The sequence below is a fragment of the Lampris incognitus genome, chromosome 17 (assembly GCF_029633865.1).
Source record: "Lampris incognitus isolate fLamInc1 chromosome 17, fLamInc1.hap2, whole genome shotgun sequence".
Classification (NCBI taxonomy): domain Eukaryota; kingdom Metazoa; phylum Chordata; class Actinopteri; order Lampriformes; family Lampridae; genus Lampris; species Lampris incognitus.
Window position 1 is genome coordinate 9,377,518 of NC_079227.1, and position 19,253 is coordinate 9,396,770.

At 47.0% G+C, this 19,253-nt stretch overlaps 1 protein-coding gene across 1 annotated transcript in view; it reads left to right on the top strand.

The window, feature by feature from the left end:
- The first annotated feature begins 608 nt into the window (after positions 1-608).
- Positions 609-19,253, top strand: part of mms19 (MMS19 homolog, cytosolic iron-sulfur assembly component) — a 28,957-nt gene continuing 10,312 nt past the window's right edge. The window contains exons 1-18 of the mRNA XM_056296606.1: positions 609-756; positions 1,266-1,314; positions 2,379-2,479; positions 3,377-3,462; positions 4,047-4,121; positions 5,150-5,219; positions 6,539-6,667; positions 6,868-6,929; positions 7,368-7,454; positions 8,650-8,724; positions 9,137-9,214; positions 9,493-9,631; positions 10,791-10,945; positions 13,742-13,817; positions 15,207-15,332; positions 16,316-16,397; positions 18,363-18,457; positions 18,795-18,956. Coding sequence (XP_056152581.1) covers positions 639-756; positions 1,266-1,314; positions 2,379-2,479; positions 3,377-3,462; positions 4,047-4,121; positions 5,150-5,219; positions 6,539-6,667; positions 6,868-6,929; positions 7,368-7,454; positions 8,650-8,724; positions 9,137-9,214; positions 9,493-9,631; positions 10,791-10,945; positions 13,742-13,817; positions 15,207-15,332; positions 16,316-16,397; positions 18,363-18,457; positions 18,795-18,956 — 1,765 coding nt within the window. The 5' untranslated portion in view covers positions 609-638. The remainder of the gene's footprint in view (positions 757-1,265; positions 1,315-2,378; positions 2,480-3,376; positions 3,463-4,046; positions 4,122-5,149; positions 5,220-6,538; positions 6,668-6,867; positions 6,930-7,367; positions 7,455-8,649; positions 8,725-9,136; positions 9,215-9,492; positions 9,632-10,790; positions 10,946-13,741; positions 13,818-15,206; positions 15,333-16,315; positions 16,398-18,362; positions 18,458-18,794; positions 18,957-19,253) is intronic.

Genomic DNA, 19,253 nt, shown 5'->3' on the forward strand with positions numbered 1-19,253 from the left:
GCGACCATATCCGGGCAGCTCGCTATCTCCAGGAAGAAGAAGAAGAAGAAGAAGCAGAAGAAGAAGACGGCGACAGTCGTCCTCGTAGCGGTTCCCCCCACCACCACCGCCACCGCGCTCGGCGTATCACTCCGAAGCTTTTCGCGTCGCGATATTATCCCCCATGCTTTTTCTTTTAAATCCCCCCTCCCTCCTGCTTCCTTCTCCGCCGGCGAGAGGCGGCTAACGGTGAGGGAGAGAAGCGGCTAACGGTGAGGGAGAGAAGCTAGCCAACGCTCAACTTCTCACGCTCGCGCCTGGCCCCCCGGGGAGGCGGGGGGGGGCAGGTGTCAAATTCTGTAACGTCACGTTTTCCGCAGCTTTGATGAAACGTTGCACGACAAACGCTTTCGGGGTGTGTGTGTGTGTGTGGTGGGGGGGGGGGCGAAAATGAAATAGTGTGAGACCACACACACGGCTCCTTACATCGAGACCCGCGTTGTGCTCATTAAAGCCCAAGAGCCGCTGCCTTGCGGACGCGGCCTGGTTGCCTTCTTCCGGTCTCCGTTCGCCGCAGGATCGGGACTCCGGAGCGCCGCGTCGCCGCCCGGACGGACGACGGGGAAGCGCGGTTTGATTTTGGCGAAAACTTTTGACGCATGCGCGTTGCGGACAGCGACCGAGGCGCGATGGCTGCGGGGAGTGAGCCGCTGGTGTCTCTGGTAGAAGAATTTGTCTCAGGGCTGCAGGACAACAAGGCCAAAGACACGGCGACAGGTAAAGTCTGCACAACGTTTTTCCCCCCCAAAAATCGGACGCCTCTCTGTAAAAAAAAAAAAAAAAAAAAGAGAGAGAGAAGAAGACGCTGTCAACGTAACTGCCTGTGTCCACAGAACCGCTGCTTTAAGGGCGCATGGCCCTGCCGGAGCCAACGTGACATCTGTGGCTAGCTAGCTAGCCAAGTTAGCAACACAACATCCTGTTTGCATCATGGTACCAAAAAAAAAACCCCGCTGATGTCTCCTCGGTGCGTCGTTGTGCGCACAGAGGGGCCCTGCTTACATTTTCGGCCACTGACAGGCGAATCATTTTTGAGTGTTGGCAGATGTATCAATGGACGCTGCTTGCTAACCAGCTGAGACAATCCTGTAGTCTTTGTCCTTATGAAAGGATCCTGTCATTGAACTCTGTACCATGATCCCAACGGCGTCATTTTTCTTGGCCATGTTAAATCCCCAGTCTCTGTCTTGCTTGTTTCCAAATCGTACACGTCTTCTTCTTTGCAGGCATCAAAGATGGACAGTTCACAGTACTACAGCTGGTGGAAGCACTGGGGTAATGTGACAACTTAAAACTCATCTCGTTAACACTAAGAACGTGAGAACCAACAATGGCATCGCCAGGCTGTTGGATTACACTTTTATTGGTGGCTTGGCGCAATGAAGTTGTGGTTGTAGTCCATATGCAAGGTTTGAAGTGGTAGGAGATTGTTTGGGCAAATGTTTGACTTCTTGTACTGGGAGGGAAAATCTAGGCAAACAAAGTAGTTTAGTAATACTATCCTTTCTCCATACATCCATTCCATTCATTTTCCCGAACCGCCTTATCCAGCTCTCAGGGTGGCGGGGATGCTGGAGCCTATCCCAGCAGTCATTGGGCGGCAGGCGGGGAGACACCCTGGACAGGCCGCAAAACTGTCACACAGGGCCGACATACACACACACACACACACACACACACACACACACACACATTCATACCTAGGGACAATTTAGTATGGCCGATTCACCTGACTTACATGTCTTTGGACTGTGAGAGGAAACCCACGCAGACACGGGGAGAACATGCAAACTCCACACAGGACGACCCGGGACGACCCCCAAGGTTGGACTACCCCGGGGGCTCGAACCCAGGACTGTGAGGCGACTGCGCTAACCACTGCGCCACCGTGCCTTTCTCCGCACAACTACCACTGAATTGCCATTGAGAAAAGCACCTTCAGCTACTCAGGGGATGTTGGGTGGCCAGCAGTGATATTACTACTCTCATACCACTAGACAGCTGCCATGTGTGATATGTTTTCACTGTGTCAGAGTAGAGGAGCACTTTGCCTTTGAAGAACATGTGTGCTCAGCTAGACATTCCTAGTAAAAAGATGTATTTGACATTTTATTTTAAATACATGTTTCAGTAATGTGAGCACTGTGTTATGTCAGCATCTAATTATGACTTTACCTCTCTTGCCATTGCATTTCCAAATACACATCATCCCAATAAACAAAAATTGATAATGGTGGACAATTTGAATCTAGTGTTATCTTCGGTCACTAATATGATATAGAACAATGTATGCCATGATATGATTCAAGCCAACAGTTTGTATTGTCTTCTCGGTGCAGACCATCTCTCACCAGCTCCCAGCCTCACACACGAGCTCGAGGAGTCCAGCTGCTTTCCCAAGTCCTACAAGAATGCTTCGGTGGGCTCTCCGAAAAAGAAGGTATGCCTCATCTGCTCTATGGAGCTCCTGTTTTATTCTGTCATCCTGCTACATACCCCTGCCCCAGTGTTTGGGATACAGATGTAACGTTCACATTTGTATCTTTGGTTTCTGTTCTACATTTTTGATGTGTGCTTGATCAAGTACTGCTCCACCTTATCTCTTATCTCTCATTCCAAAAATTCTTTCAAGAAAAACCAACCTGTGCATTTTTCAGCCGTTGGCGGTTACAAGGAATCTGTAGGGTAATTTGTTTTTGGGTTGTTTTTTTGGGGGGGGGTTGTTTTTTGGTTGTTGTTGTTTGTTTTTTTTAGCAGTATAAGAGTTTTGAATGACGATATGCTAATCGGGTTCCAATGTGTAATGTTATCTCTGTGAATCAGAATCAACACCAGTTTCAGCCAAAGGCCACATTTCTTTGTCAGCCATGTAAGTCACCTCACATTTCATGGAAAGGCTGGTGGTTATTTGGAAATAAATTGCCAGATTTAATAGAAAAAAAGATTTTAACAGATGAAACTTCATCATCAATCATGTAATGCATAGAATATGAGATGATTGTTGTGTAGCGGTAGCCTGAGCAGTTAACTTGTAATCAGATGGTGCGAGTTCATATTACAGCTGGGAAAATCTGAATGGGGGGGGGTTCTATTCATAGATAGCTGATTTATATCTTTTTTTTTGGACATTTTGTATTGGTTAACTAACTGATAAACAACTTAAAATGGTTTATGCCCTCAAAATATGCACACGCATAAATGCATACATACAATATTCTACATGAAAGAGTGACTCTAATGTACCTGCTTTGTTTTCTGTTTCATCGGATCACTGCTGACATGTTCCTATAGAATGTTATAGTTGTGCTACATGCATCTTTGTTTCTTTCATCCTCAGTGGAAGTGCTCATAGCGTTCTATGAAAACAGGCTGAAGGACCACCATGTCATTACACCATTTGTCTTGCAAGGACTGAGAGCACTGGTTAGTGTCGTCTGCATCACTGTGTCCAGTTTAGCATCAAAAAGATTCTTCTTATTTTGTATGTTGTATGTGTGAGAGAGGCGGCACGGTGGCACAGTGGTTAGCACTGTCACCTCACAGCAAGAAGGTCCTGGGTTCGAGCCCCGGGGTAGTCCAACCTTGGGGCTCGTCCCAGGTCGTCTTCTGTGTGGAGTATGCATCTTCTCCTCGTGTCTGCGTGGGTTTCCTCCGGGTGCTCCAGTTTCCTCCCACAGTCCAAAGACATGTAGGTCAGGTGAATCGGCCATACTAAATTGTCTCTAGGTGTGAATGCTTGTGTGTGTGTCGGCCCTGTGATGGCCTGGCGGCCTGTCCAGGGAGTCTCCCCGCCTGCTGCCCAATGACTGCTGTGATAGGCTCCACTATCCCCGCGACCTTGAGAGCAGGACAAGTGGTTTGGATAATGGATGGATGGATGGTATGTGTGAGAGATACTATCGAAGAAAAAAAACCAAACATAATTTTAACACAGTGTGGGTGCGCAATCTGCGTGTATCTTAAAATTGTTTGAGTAGTAAATTGTACCCCCCTCCTCCCTTTCCCAGACAAATTGTACAGTACTGCCACCTGGTTCTGCTGTGTCCATGCTGAGGTCCCTGTTTCAGGATGTACATGTGCAGGTCAGTTCAGACAGTCTACTTCCTTTTGATTTGGAAATGATTCCTAGTGTATTTGTAAGTATACACAGTAGTAGAAATCCAAACTTTGTCTGCTCACAGAAATTCTGGACATGGTGGGAAAAAAATAGGATGAATACGAACTTTGTGAAAGAATTACTGAAAAGTCGCAGCCCAAAGTAAAAACAAAAAAGAATGAAAAGAAGACAAGTGACGACACATGTGACCCAGGCAACAGAACCTGGATGTTAACAAAATTTGATGCTGAATAAAGTCATATAAAAACACAAAGTACAAAATTACATTGAAATCAGTGGGGTAAATTCTTCTTCTTCTTCTTCTACTTTTGGCTGCTCCCATTAGGGGTCGGCACAGCGGATCATCTGTTTCCTTCTCTTCCTGTCCTCTGCATCTTCCTCTGTCACGCCAGCCACCTGCATGTCCTCTCTCACCACATCTGTAAACCTCTTTGGCCCTCCTCTTTTCTTCTTGCCTGCCAGCTTCATATTCAGCATCCTTCTCCCAATATACCCAGCATCTCTCCTCCACACATGTCCAAGCCATCTCAATCTTGCCTCTCTTGCTTTGTCTCCAAACCGTCCAGCCTGAGCTGTCCCTCTAATATACTCATTCCTAATCCTGTCCTTCTTCATCACTCCCAGTGAAGATCTTAGCATCTTCAACTCTGCCACCTCCAGCTCCGCCTCCTGTCTTTTCGTCAGTGCCACCGTCTCCAAACCATACAACATAACTGGTCTCACTACCATCTTGCTGGTACCCTTCTGTCGCAAATCACTCCTGACACTCTTCTCCACCCTGTCTGTACTCTCTTCCACACCTCTCTTCCGTACTCCTCGTTACTTTGAACAGTTGACCCCAAGTATTTAAACCCATCCACCTTCGCCACCTCTACTCCTTGTATGAGCCATATTTGCACCTCACTAAGGTTATAATCTAGGGCAAGGATTTTCAATCTTTGCAATCTGGATGCCAGTGTAAAAAGTCTATCTGGGTCTGTCCCTGTCCTGTAGTCCCTGATGATGACAGAGCGTGCCTGTGTCTACAACATGCTCATCAACCTCATGGAGTCAAGAGAACAAGGTAAGAAACAGGAAGGGAGCGATAGAGATTGGCTGAAGCTGATTCAAATGCTGTGTATCTAAATGCACAGAGCATGGTGTCACAGGTGAAACAAAAGGTTTGCTGGTAGGGAAACATGAGGGGATCAGGAATACACGCATGATGGTTGACAGTGACATGATACACTCTGACAACTCTCTGACAAGGAACAAAACAGCCAAATGTAAATACACAGAAACTTAATTGAAAAAATCAACAACAGCCTTGTGGGCAAACTAGTAACTGAGGAAAACTGGACAGGACTCAGGACTGGGATGGTGTCAGAAAACAGGGCTGGAGTGGCCGGAACGAGGAGCGGCCATGACAGCGTCCCACCAACAATTCAAGGAATTCAACTTCCTTAGTAGTTCAGCCAGGGGTGCATCATTTATTCCATTTGTTAGATGGGTTTTTTTTTCCCTGAGTAGCTAAGAGTACCATGTGCCTATCTATGGTGGCCTTGCAGAGAATGGAGCCCATATGGTTTCTATTTGATCGAAACCTGTATGATTGAAGGCGCAATCAAAAGATTATTCTTGGGTTATCTTTCCTGGCAAAGACTCGGAACATAGTGCAAGCCCGTTTTTGGAAAAATACCAAAAATGTCAGACATGTAATGAATAAAGTACATGGTAATGTGTCATAATTTTTGATGAATGGCAAAAGAGTTATTTCTCAAGCATGCTTCTCAGATAGAAATAGTGTCCTGTCGCAGTGTTTTGGAGTGTGGTCACACCACCATTTTGGAGGCATGACATCAAAATCAAAAATTGCAACATTAAAATCCCTCCCCTAATTTGTTACCGCAGTTTACAGTATGACTTTAAACACTGTAACTACTTAGAAGTCAGACATTTGTTTTGATGGGGAGTAAGGTGTTTAAATTGTTACAGTCTCTCTTTCTGTCGTCATTTCTCCAACATAGTGCTCTGTCCCTTGTAACCACTGATGACCCCTCTCTATGTAAATGGACTGTATTTATACAGCGCTTTTCTAGTCTACCGACCACTGAGAGTGCTTTACAGTGTATGCCTCACACACACACACACACATTCATACACTGATGGTGGAGCCTGCCATGCAAGGCGCCAACCTGCTCATCAGGAGCAGTTAGCGGTTCGGTGTCTTGCTCAAGGACACTTGGGCATGCTCTCTGCAGCAGCCGAGGATCGAATCAGTGACCTTCTGATTACTGGACGACCCGCTCTACCTCCTGAGCCATGCCACCCCTCATTGCATGACAGTCTATTGTCTCGGTTTTCTACAGGAAGTGTAATTCTCCCCATTAAACTCTTACGCAGAACTGAAGGGCCTGGGGGCGGACTTTGTCTTTGGCTTTGTCCAATCAATGGACGGCGAAAGGGATCCCCGCAACCTCCTACTGGCCTTCCAGATTGCCAAGAACATCATCCAAAGAGGCTATGATATGGGTGAGAGCTTCCCCACCCCACATAAAGTATCCCTCTGTCTTGCTTTTTTTCTCTATCAAGTTTCTCGGCTCCTCTCTCTCTCCCTCCCTCTCTCCCTGTCTCATCTCTGTACATGATTTGAGATGCCACATTTTCAGTCAAGTGGGAATGAATCCAGTTAGTCAGAAACTAATTTTTACCACATGTGTCTGCCGTCCCAGGTAAATTCACCGAGGAGCTGTTCGAAGTGACGTCCTGTTATTTCCCCATCGACTTCAGCCCTGTAAGTCCCTGTTTATTCAGCTGCTGTGAAGCGAGAGCAAATGAAACCAGATAACATTGCAGACGGTAATGTCATCACGGACTTCCTGTGACCTCAGACGACCTCAGCAAGAAACAATAACATTGTGACCCCCCCCCAACCCCCTGTCTGTACACGCACATCTACTTAGGTCACAATGGACCAGGCCAAGGGGGGCAGTTTGTCATCCTTTTTCATAATCCGTGTTGGTTAGATATACTGTAAACACAGTCAAGTTTATCACTAAATGCTGCACTGCACCCCCCGGCTAATGTTTCATTGACCTTGTTATCTTGCCGGAGTTTCCTCCCATTCTGTTTTTTCATGGATATTACACACCTTGCACATGTGCAGGTGCATTCACGTGCTTGCTCAGATTGTAACCCAACGCTGCTTAACTCTACCCTGTAACTGTCCCAGCCTTCCAACGACCCCCACGGTATCACTCAGGAGGAACTGATCGTGTCTCTTCGGGCTGTTCTCGCTGGAACACAACGCTTTGCTGAGGTATGGTTCTCTCTGTGAACGGTTCCCTTTTTCCCACGGTGCACACACAACTGCCGTCGTGGTCTATGCGTAGCAAATTTTGGTCACTCATGCATCCGGGTAACGTGGCAGTCTAGTCCGTTGCCTACCAACACAGGGATCGCCTGTACAAATCCCCGTGTTGCCTCCGGCTTGGTCGGGCGTTCCTACAGACACAATTGGCTGTGTCTGCGGGTGGGAAGCCGGATGTGAGTGTGCATCCTGGTCGCTGCACTAGTGCCTCCTCTGATCGGTCGGGTGGGGGGGGGGACTAGGGGGAATAGCGTGATCCTCCCATGCGCTACATCCCCCTAGTGAAACTCCTCACTGTCAGGTGAAAAGAAGCGGCTGGTGACTCCACATGTATCGGAGAAGGCATGTGGTAGTCTGCAGCCCTCCCGGATTGGCAGAGGGGGTGGAGCAGCAACCGGGACAGCTCAGAAGAGTGGGGTAATTGGCCGGATACAATTGGGGAGAAACAAGGGAGGGGGGGGGTCAAAAAAAAAAATTGGTCACTCACTCAATCACCCATTGACAACCTGAGAAGGATGTTTAGTAGGACGTGCACAACTGCCACCGTGGGCTATGTGTGGAAAACTGTAGTCACTGACTCACTCATGGATGACCTGAGAGGGATGTCTACTGTTGCCCCCTTTCTCACCGAATTCTGCCTTGCTGCACCTACATGTGCAGTACGCAGTGGCTCTGGACAGTTTCGTGCTTGTTTCTTTTCCACATTTTAGGCGTTTAGCTACATTTAAGTGAATTTAACCATGTCAGTCTCCTTACTGAGGTTGAACTGGTTGAAGGCAGCTCCAGATTTAGATGCTCCTCACAAGGGCCAATTTTGTAGTCACTGATGTGACTACCAACAGCAGAGTGCAGTGAGCGAAAGAATGCAGTAAATTTCCAGATCTCCAATATCACAAGCAACCAGTAGAAAGGAGTGATTAGTTCGTTGCTGGTGTCTTGACGGTGGCTGAAATATGATATTCCCAAGTGTGAATTCCTGTGATGCCCTAGAATGAAAAATATTGGCTAGAGAAGTGCCAGGAAAAGACAGAAGAGTCATGGAGACGGGAGAAAGCAACTTTCTTTTTGTGCCTTTGTTTCGGACTGACGGTCTGTCTGTGAGTCAGGGTGTAATAATGTTCTGTTTATTTCCAACCTCTTTCAGTTTCTGTTGCCTCTAATCATTGAGAAGCTGGACTCAGATGTTCAGAGTGCCAAGTTGGACTCACTTCAGACTCTGGTGAGAGACACCTCTCTGTTGACTCATCTTTTAAGTGTTCCACAAGCTGTCATCAATCCCACCCATGCATGCGGTATGACAGTTATAGACTCCTGGCTACGGAATCAAGCTTGTGATGAATCCCAACTGGGAATGCTCTGGGTAGGGAAAGTAAACAAAACATGGCCTCATTTTGTGTTAAGAACTACTTCCTAGATGTCCTTGAGCAAGGCATCTAACCTCCAGTTGCTTGTGTGGAGCTGTGCAGACTGATACCGTGCAGCTCTTAGGTGGGATGGTTTCCCTCAGTGAGTGTGAAGTAGGGTGTCACTGTGCGACTACGTTATACTAAACAAATCGCTGATGGGTTGATAAAATTGAAAACTATCCCATTATGTCACCAGACCGACAGTTTCTCTCCATGTTTTTACAGACTGCTTGTGCATCGATATATGACTATAAAGACCTGGCAGAATTCCTTCCAGGGCTCTGGGCTTCGCTGCGCAGAGAGGTATGTCTGAGGAAAATAAAAACCATGTGTGATTGCAGTGACACACAAGTAGGGCTCGTCCACACATCTGAGCTTTGTTAGGCCACGAATATGAACTTTGAAGTCCATCTCTTTGTCATCCGGCATTCTTCCTGGCAGGTGAGTGGAGGCTACAAACCTCAATTCCGCTGCATGTGCTGACTTTCCTGTCTCGCTCGCTTTGTCCTCTGCAAGGTCTGTCTGAATGCATATTAATAGCCAGCTGTGCTAAACTCTGTTCCCCTTCCATCTTGCCATAGGTGTTTCAGACAGCCAGCGAGAAGATAGAGTCTGCAGGTCTGGCCACCGTTTCGGCACTCACATCCTGTCTCTCCCGCTCAGTCCTCAGCTCAGACTCTGAAGACTCGCTCAGCGTCTTCCTTGACCTCATCCTTGATGGTATTTTGTCTTTTTGTTTGGTTTATATTATATTATTATTATATTATTGTATAATCTATACAATATAAATCATAAAAAATAAAAAATATTTGGATATTACAATATTTACATTTAATTTTATTGTTATTTATATTATTATTTAATATATTTTAATACAAATATAAAACATAAATTATATTATATAATATTATATGAAATATTGTTATATCATATTGGTCCTGTGATGGACTGGAGGCCTGTCCAGGGTGTCTCCCTGCCTGCCACCCAATGACTGCTGGGATAGGCTCCAGCATCCCCGCCACCCTGAGAGCAGGATAAGCGGTTTGGATAATGGATGGATGGCTGTTTGGTTAATATTCACGAAAACGTATCACTCAGCTAAACAAGAGCAAACAAAACAGGCAGAGAAATTAAAGACGGCAAGAGAACGCAAAGATGAAACTTACCCAGAAGCCGTCTGAATGACATCTGAAGTCAACATACAGTACACAAAAACAACACAATGCAAAACTGACAACCAACAGGAATACACTAATACAAAGTGACAAGTTAAATAATTGTGATACAGGTAAAGTGGGAGGGACAGTGTGTGTGTCTGTCTGGAGGTGTCCAAATGTATCAGCAAGCAGTCTAATTGTGGTGTGGTAGGAAGCAAGGCAGAGAAGAAAAAAAAATTCCAAAAAGACAAGTATCTTATTTTGCAACACTCGCCAGTCACTTTTTCCATATTCCCAGGGTATAACCTTTACATGATGGTTGTTTATCTGCAAAAGTTTATGGTTGAGAAATTAAAGTCCCACCAACTTGTGCAGATAATTTCCCAAAGCCTGGGTAGTCATGTTTTATGAAGTTTCCCTGCAAATTCCTTGGTAAACAGGGAGGCAGTTAGCAGTATATATGTATGTATGTATATATATATATATTATAGATATATATATATATATATATTATAGATATATATAACAGATGCATGTATACAAAAGTGCATCCTGTTAAACAATAGTACCCACTGTTAGCAGCCATTGTACAAAAGCGTTAATACGTGAAAGGGCGTTCTTGCGTTGTGTGTAAGGGTGCTTCGATGATGCTGAGCTCCTGGGATATTGCTTTGTTACATATGTTAAGTGTGCTGCTCTAATGTTTGGTGATGTTGTTTCAGACTGCCAGCATCATCTGAGTGAGCCGGACCTGAAGCTGGTGTGGCCCAGTGCCAAACTGCTGCAGGCTGCCTCTAGTGCCTCCTACAGGGCAAGCCTTATCGTGGCAGCTGCAGTCATGCCCTCTCTCACAGAGCAGTACAACAACAGGACAGAGGTAAGGCCCGTCAGGTTCACACCGTGGTGGGCTGGCAGGGCCGTCAGGGCCTTCTCTGCCGGCCCTGTCAATCAAAATCATCATTTGTTTTTACTGGTGAAGTGTGCTGCCTGAAATGTGTCTGAATTCAAATACTTGCTTTCCCCTGGGGCTAAGCAGGGATTTCTTACATCATCTAAACGCATCGCCGCTCTTTGGACCAGCACTAGTTTGTATTGCTAGCCTTTCGTTGAAGCCTGAGACTGCAAACTGATTAAAGCTTTGAGTGACCGTATCATCAGCCAATCAAATGTTGATGTGTAGTGACAGAACCCCCCACAGGGCCCTGCGACGTGTCGGCGCTAGCCCCGGTGTCATCATCAACTTTGAGCTTGAGCCTTTGGTGGGCTGTGAGCGAACTAAGCACAGTGGTCACCGCATTCACAGCTACTGATGGATCTTGTTGCCGATCTACTTTGTGTTTTTTGCAAATCTGGTAGGGTTTTCTGGTAGGGTTTTGTGGATGAATTTTGGGAGAGAAGGCTGCCATGAGTCTCTCAAGTGAGGTGGAACTCCAGCTCCAGGTTGGTGTGCACATTTTTCTGAGTGAACTGAAGGCGGTGCACTGATAATATTGTGGCTATACTTTATTGAATTTGTTGAAGTTGTGCGAGTGGCTGGTGAACACTACATCAACTGTGAAAACCTGTCTCCGCCAGTAGCACGGAGGGGATTATGCATTTGGTCGCGTGTGTGTATGTCTTTCCGCGGCTAATCTAGCAAACTACTGGACCTATCAGCCTAACATTTTTGTATACAGTGATGACTGTATGATGGAACCTCTCATAGTTGCGGTGATTAAAAACCTTTGGAAAACGTTTGTTGTCACTATCGCCGCTCACTCTCCTCATTCACTCGACCAACGCTGCGCTCCGTCACTGCACGCATGCGCACAGTTGATTTAGATCGGGCAGTTGGGGTCAACTGTCCAAAATAACGGGGAGTGCGGAAGTGAAGAAGAGAGTGCAGGCAGGGTGGAGTGGGTGGAGAAGAGTGTCAAGAGTGATGTGTGACAGAAGGGTACCAGCAAGAGTTAAAGGGAAGGTTTACAAGATGGTAGTGAGACCAGCTATGTTGTATGGTTTGGAGACAGTGGCACTGATGAAAAGACAGGAGGTGGAGCTGGAGGTGGCAGAGTTGAAGATGCTAAGATTTTCATTGGGAGTGACGAAGAAGGACAGGATTAGGAACGAGTGTATTAGAGGGACAGCTCAGGTTGGATGGTTTGGAGACAAAGCAAGAGAGGCAAGATTGAGATGGCTTGGACATGTGTGGAGGAGAGATGTTGGGTATATTGGGAGAAGGATGCTGAACATGGAGCTGCCAGGAAAGAGGAAAAGAGGAAGGCCAAAGAGGAGGTTTATGGATGTGGTGAGGGAAGACATGCAGGTGGCTGGTGTGACAGAGGAAGATGCAGAGGACAGGAAGAGATGGAAACAGATGATCCGCTGTGGCGACCCCTAATGGGAGCAGCCAAAAGTAGTAGTGGTAGTAGTAGTAGTAGTAGCGACAGTGTCCATTCTGTATTCGGGTTTGAGTGTTAATGGTAAACAAGACGTTGATTGTATTTCGCAGGTCAGCAAATCATTCACTGCTGAAGCAGAACTGGAGGAACCAAAAATAATTCGCTTTATTCACCTCGCCACCATGTTTGTTTAACTGTCATCATGAGGCGGATTAGACACCGAGGTACCATGGACTCCGATGTTAAAACTCCGCTATGAAAATAGTTTCAAGAGCAGGATTAATCACACTCACAGCTGGAAGCCATCTCGGTAGCTCCAATAAAACACGAGCTGTCGTCTCGCTGTCGTTTTATTTCTTTAGAATGAATGAAGTCATTTGACTACATCCATTTTACATAATGAAGACCGTGACATTTAAACGTATAAGGGCGCCTTCTCCCGGTAGGCGAAAAAGGGGTGGTTGGTCGCCAAGTCCGAGCACCGGAAAAGGGGAGATACGCCTGGCGGAGATCTGCACTTTACTGAGTGCCCTCTTGTAGTTGTTTTTGTGCCATGGGGTTGCTGAGTGACGTAAAGGAAGAAGTGATGGTGGTGCTGCGGTAGCCGCTGTAGTGCACGGTGGTGTGTGTTGTGGTTGCTGAAGATCAGCAGTCATGTTGGTGTTGATCCAGTAGTGCGTGATAGTGTATTTGGTACATGGCTGTGGTGGCTGTATTGGCACAATTTATGTGGGGGGGGTTCGTTACTGAAGACCCTGACTGAAACCCCGCGGTACACTTCTGGGTGTACGTGGTGTAATTTGATCACATCAGGTGTGGTGTTTTGTGTTTTTTGGAGGCACCAGTCACATGGGTGTTCTGATTACGTCCAGTTTTGCCGACATGGATGAAACCTGTTTAACTGTGTTCATACTCAACGTTGTAATCATTAAGGTGATGCTCTTATCCAGACCCACTTGTAATTCGCACCACAGTAAAATGGGCTTAAATTCGGCCATAGCCCCCCCCCCCCCCCCCCACATATGTAAAGATGATATTTCTGTGTGGGGCAACATTAATGCAAGGTAGAAAAGTGTCAGGAAAAGGTATCAGCGCTGTACCTGCAGTAAACAAGCAGAGGAGAATGTTGGAGAAAGGGGACACCTGAAGGGGGAGATAAGATCACGGTTTGCACACGTGTGCTGATCCTATAGGCCTTTAGCCTTTGATTCGGCCCCACTCGGTCAGTGCACTTGGCATGCCAGCGGTAACCCTGATGGTGAAGTCGTGACTCTTGCTGCCTCCCCCTGCAGTGTTCTCAGAGGCGCACGCTGCTAGAGGTGCTGCATCGCTTCATCCAGCCAGCCAAAACCAGCCAATCAGCAGAGGGTGAGTGTTTTGGTTTTTTTTCCTAGTAGTATCTGGGTGTGGCGTCTGCTTCCCTCATCTTTCAAACAAATCTGTCCTGTTATTGAGCCGTTTAACTGCTCTTGGGCGCTGTGCTATTTTTTGCTGCAATATCCAAATGTCGGCGTTTTAGGAGAGCCCTAAGTTTGGCCAGGGATGATGTTGTGGTCAAAACCCAATGCACTGAAGCTGAATTTGTCACCTGCTAGCCGAGGACGCGGCGCGGTGGTTAGCACGGTCGCCTCACAGCAAGAAGGTCCTGGATTCGAGCCCTGGGGTTGTGCAACCTTTGGGGTTGTCCCAGGTCGTCCTCTGTGTGGAGTTTGCATGTTCTCCCCATGTCTGCTTGGGTGTCCTCCCACAGTCCAAAGACATGTGGGTCAGGTGAATCGGCCGTACGAAATTGTCCCTAGGTGTGTGTGTGTGTGTGTGTGTGTGTGTGGGCCCTGTGATGGCCTGGCGGCCTGTACATAGTGTCTCCCCACCTGCCACCCAATGACTGCTGAGATAGGCTCCAGCATGTTGCGACCCCGGTTGGGATAAGCGGCTTGGATCATGGATGGATGGATGGATGGATGGATGGCCAAGGACGAAAATCCACAACCTCTCTCATGTGTCTCCCGGTGTGCGAGTGCTCGCTCTGCTACACAAAACCAAATAATAAGCGATAAGTATATGACCTCTGAATTATTTGACAGAGCAGTAGGGAACAAGAGGATGTAACGTAAAAAGATATCTATGACTAATGGGCTCGGTCTTTGGTGTCCTAGAACCCAAGACAGTGTTGGCTGTGCGAGTCCATTGGTGTTTAAACATGCCCGGCCAAGCAAGGAAAACTCTTGAACTCACGTCTCTGGAATGAGGAGAAAGATTAAATTATTTCTACTGACAATAACATTTCATCTCTTGAGTTTTCCGGACGGGGCCATTTGTACTGTCAAATAAATGTCTTTATGTCTCTGTCTTTCCTGCTGTTTGTCGCTTGCCTTTGGGTCTGTCTAGTTCCTCACAAACACACACAATTAAACATACACACATCTTTCGTTATTTCCTGCACCTCACCCTCTAACCACAGACCCTCCCCCACACCTCGATGCTCACCCGTCTTTTTTTGTTTTTTTTGTTAAGCCGCTGCTCTCCCTCTGTGTGTGTATAAACTTGTCTAAGGTTTGAGCCACGTTTACTCCATTTTCTTAATCATAATCAGCTTTGTTGGCTCGTCCCTCACCGGCGCCCTCATTCTTTCAGTCCCTCGTCGCTCTTTGGACACGATGCTGTGCAAGTCTGTCTGACGTCAAAGACAAAACTACTTTCTTGCAAAACGGACGAAGTATAAACTGTCTTTCTGTCTCTCCTTGTGTCTCTTAACAGATGAGAATGTGTTTGTGGTCTTCCGCGAGTCCTTGTGCACCATTGTGTTCTCGGCGCTATCGGAGAACAATGCTGACCTGCAGATCACGGCCATAGTTTTCCTTACCACGCTGGGGCAACAGAAGGGTAAGTTGGTGAAGTTTTTTAAAAATATAAGCCAGGGGCATCCGGGTGGCATGGTGGTCTATTCCGTTGCCTACCAACACGGGGATCGCCGGTTCGAATCCCCGTGTTACCTCCGGCTTCATCGTGCGTCCCTAGAGACACAATTGGCCATGTCTGCGGGTGGGGAGCTGGATGTGGGTGTGTGTCCTGGTCGCTACACTAGCGCCTCTATTGGTCGGTCGGTTGGGGCGCCTGTTTGGGGGGGGGGGACTGGGGGGAACAGCGTGATCTTCCCGCGTGTGCTACGTCTGGTGAAACTCCTCACTGTCAAGTGAAAAGAAGCGGCTGGCGACTCCACATGTATCAGAGGAGACATGTGGTAGTCTGCAGCCCTCCCCGGATCGACAGAGGGGGTGGAGCAGCGACCCGGGCGGCTCAGAAGAGTGGGGTAATTAGACGGGTACAGGCGCCCGGGTAGCATAGTGGTCTATTCCGTTGCCTACCAACACGGGGGTCGGCAGTTCAAATCCCCGTGTTACCTCCAGCTTGGTCGGGCGTCTCTACATACACAATTGGCCATGTCTGCAGGTGAGAAGTCGGATGTGGTTGTGTGTCCAGGTCGCTGCACCAGCGCCTCCTCTGGTCAGTCGGGGCGCTCCCCGGATCAGCAAAGGGGGTGGAGCAGCGACTGGGACGGCTCAAAAAGAGTAGGGTAATTGGCCAGATACAGTTGGGGAGAAAAAGGGGGTAAATTGAAGAAAAAAAATAGACGGGTACAATTGGGGAGGAAAGGGGGCGAGGAATAAAAAAATAAATTAAATTAAATGATTCACTGTTGGCCACAAAGAGAGGGTCCAGCTGTCAGCATCCAGCATTATTGTAATATCACTTCGTAGTTATGTAGGGGTTCAGCCTTTCTAAAACAGTGTTAAGGTGTAAAGAAATGGTTTCAAGTTTTGATCACAGTGGTCTCCACATGTCTTTCTCTCTCTCTCGTCTCTCAGGTCTGCTGTTGGAGAAAGACGTGGAGCTGGCTGCAGATCACCTGACCAGATTGCTGCAGGAAGAGGAAGATGATAAAGTTTGGTTAGCTCAGCTTTTGTCGACTCTACCTTCAATGTCTGTGCATCATTGAGTCCTTCCTGTTTTGTTTTTTTTATATTGTGGTCATTTGTATTTCTGTCCTCAAGCACACACACACACACACACACACCCCGACCAGCAACACAACACATTTTCTGACTTTCCCCCCCTCTCACTTTCACATGCTTACTTTTCAATGTCAAGGTTATTTCAGATTTCTTTCACTGCTTATTCAGTTTTCTGAGCACGGTTCTGTCTCTTGGCCGAGAGCGAAGTCATCTGGTGTCCATGCCCAGTTAACCATAGCCAGGGCTCTACAGTGCGAGTGTTTCACTCACATTTGCCCCTAAAAATAGACATGTGCAAACCAGAAAAAAACTTTACGAGCACGGTGTGCGAGTAAAGATTACAACCTGCCGTAGTGGGGGACAGACGTGCTTAAAAACTATCGTTAAGACATCACTAAAAATGAAGCCCATTCATTTTTATTTTTAGCCAAAAAGACTGGCACGATGGTCCAGTGGTTAGCGCTGTCGTCTCACAGCAAGTCGGTCCTGGGTTCGAACCCTGGGGTTGTCCAACCGTGGGGGTCGTCCCAGGTCGTCCTCTGTGTGGAGTTTGCATGTTCTCCCCGTGTCTGCGGTGGCTTTTCTCCGGGTGCTCCGGTGTCCTCCACCATCAAAAAGACTTGCATGTTAGGGTTAATACTCCTGTCTGTGCCCCTGAGTAAGGCAGTGGAAAAGAACTGGAGTTGGTCCCCGGGTGCTGCACTAGCGGCTGCCCCCTGCTCCTAGCTACACAGCTAGGATGGGTTAAATGCAGAGGAAGTATTGCCCCATGGGGATTAATAAAAGTAGTAAAAAAAAATACAGAGAGAGATGAGAAAGAAGAGGAATCTGGGGAGGAGGATTCACAAGGTTTAATCAACAAGGCTTTGTAACTGAATCACTTCCTGAAACGGTCCGTTCATTCTCAGTCAGCTCAGTTGCCAGCGAACATGCAGGGATACACTCTCTCACTGAGTGAGTGATTCAAGTCATTCGTCCACAGGAGGGAAGGGGTGTGTTCAAGACAGCAAACACATCTGATTCTGTGTACTAACATTTGCAGTGATTCAACAACATTGGTGTTGGACTGCAACCAAGATATCATGACTTTATCTAGATTGATATTACATGCTTAGGCTAACATTTAACTTATCTGCATACAGACTCACACACACGCGCGCGAGGGAGGGGCAACTTGGGGGAATAGCGTGATCCTCCCACGCGCTACATCCCCCTGGTGAAACTCCTCACTGTCAGGTGAAAAGAAGCGGCTGGCGACTCCACATGTATGGGAGGAGGCATGTGGCAGTCTGCAGCCCTCCCCGGATCGGCAGAGGGGGTGGGCTGCAGTGACCGGGACGGCTTTGGAGAGTGGGATAATATAATTGGCCGGGTACAATTGGGGAGAAAAAGAGGAGAAAAGAATTGGGGGGGGGTTACACACACCCATGCACAGTAAAATATGTGTGTAATCAACTGTTTGTTGATAAACTCTGTCTTACTTGAACGTTTTTCACTGTTCTCCTTAATTTCTTTGTGTGCCCCTAAAGTTTTTTCATTTCGGAGCACATGTACCCCTTGGGGAAAAAAGTTAGCATACAGCCCTGAGTCTCTTTTTATCATCTTAACCCTCCTCCCACACTGACTAGCTTGGTCTAGTCAGAAAGGCACGAACTGAGGAAGCCTCTTGGATGAGAGGCGAAACGTCTTCACGGATATATACCAAGTCCAGTTGCACTTGATTCAACTCCTTTGGATAACCATGACCTGGATGAATGAGAACATTCACAGACATCCTCCTACACTGAGACTTTTTTGTTTTTTCCATCACCTGCATCTTCTGCATTCTTCTCCTTATTTAGTTTTAACATTTGTATAAGCTGAGTCAATGTTTTTGTGTTATTGCTCTGTCTTCCGTCAGTCTCGCCGTGGTGGAATGTGCCGGAGCCCTGGCCAAATTGCATCCAAAAGCATTCACCAAAATGATCCCAAAAATTAAACAGGAGATATTTGCTGGTAAGAAGTCAAGATATTTTTGTATTCCTGATAAGAGCTTTATATAAACTACTCTCATTGAAAGAATTTGCTGAAGAGTAGGGTTTTGCTAAACTGTAGTTAAATGTTAAAGGCTGTCAGGGGCTGATAAAAAAAGGCAAATGTTTCAGCTGAAATATACTTCTCTACCTCAGCATTTGTAGTTATCAGTGGGTCGATGGCCGGGTATGTTGGACCCTCTCCGTTGCGATGAGCTGAACTTAGCTGAGGGGTAAAATCTGATTGTAAACCAACGTTCTGGTCCTGAGACACTGAATGAAAGAGCGATAAACCCTCTCTTACATTCTTGCATGCTCAGAGCCCATGGTCGAAGAGGACAACAGCACACTGTCAAAAAAACCTTCCCATCATGCACTGCGGCAGCGGTGTGTATCGGCTCTGGCGGCAGTGTCGGTCCAGCCAAGTCTGGTCCAGGAGAGCACAGCTGTCCTGCTTGAGGTCCTCACCTTGGCACATACAGGTAGGCTTGTCATGATCATGAAATTATAGTTGACTATTAATTTTTACGCTAATAATCGCCGTTCATGATTCAGTTGTCTTTTTTTGTTCATTTTATTCCACTTTTGCAGTGTAAGCCTAAAGTTCTTTGCACAACAAGCTCAAATTTCTCTTATGATTTTTTTGGATTCCCCCCCCCCCTTTTTTTCTCCCCAATTGTACCTGGCCAATCACCCCACCCTCAGCGCTGTCCCGGTCGCTGCTCCACCCCCTCTGCCGATCTGGGAGGGCTGCAGACTACCACATGCCTCCTCCGATA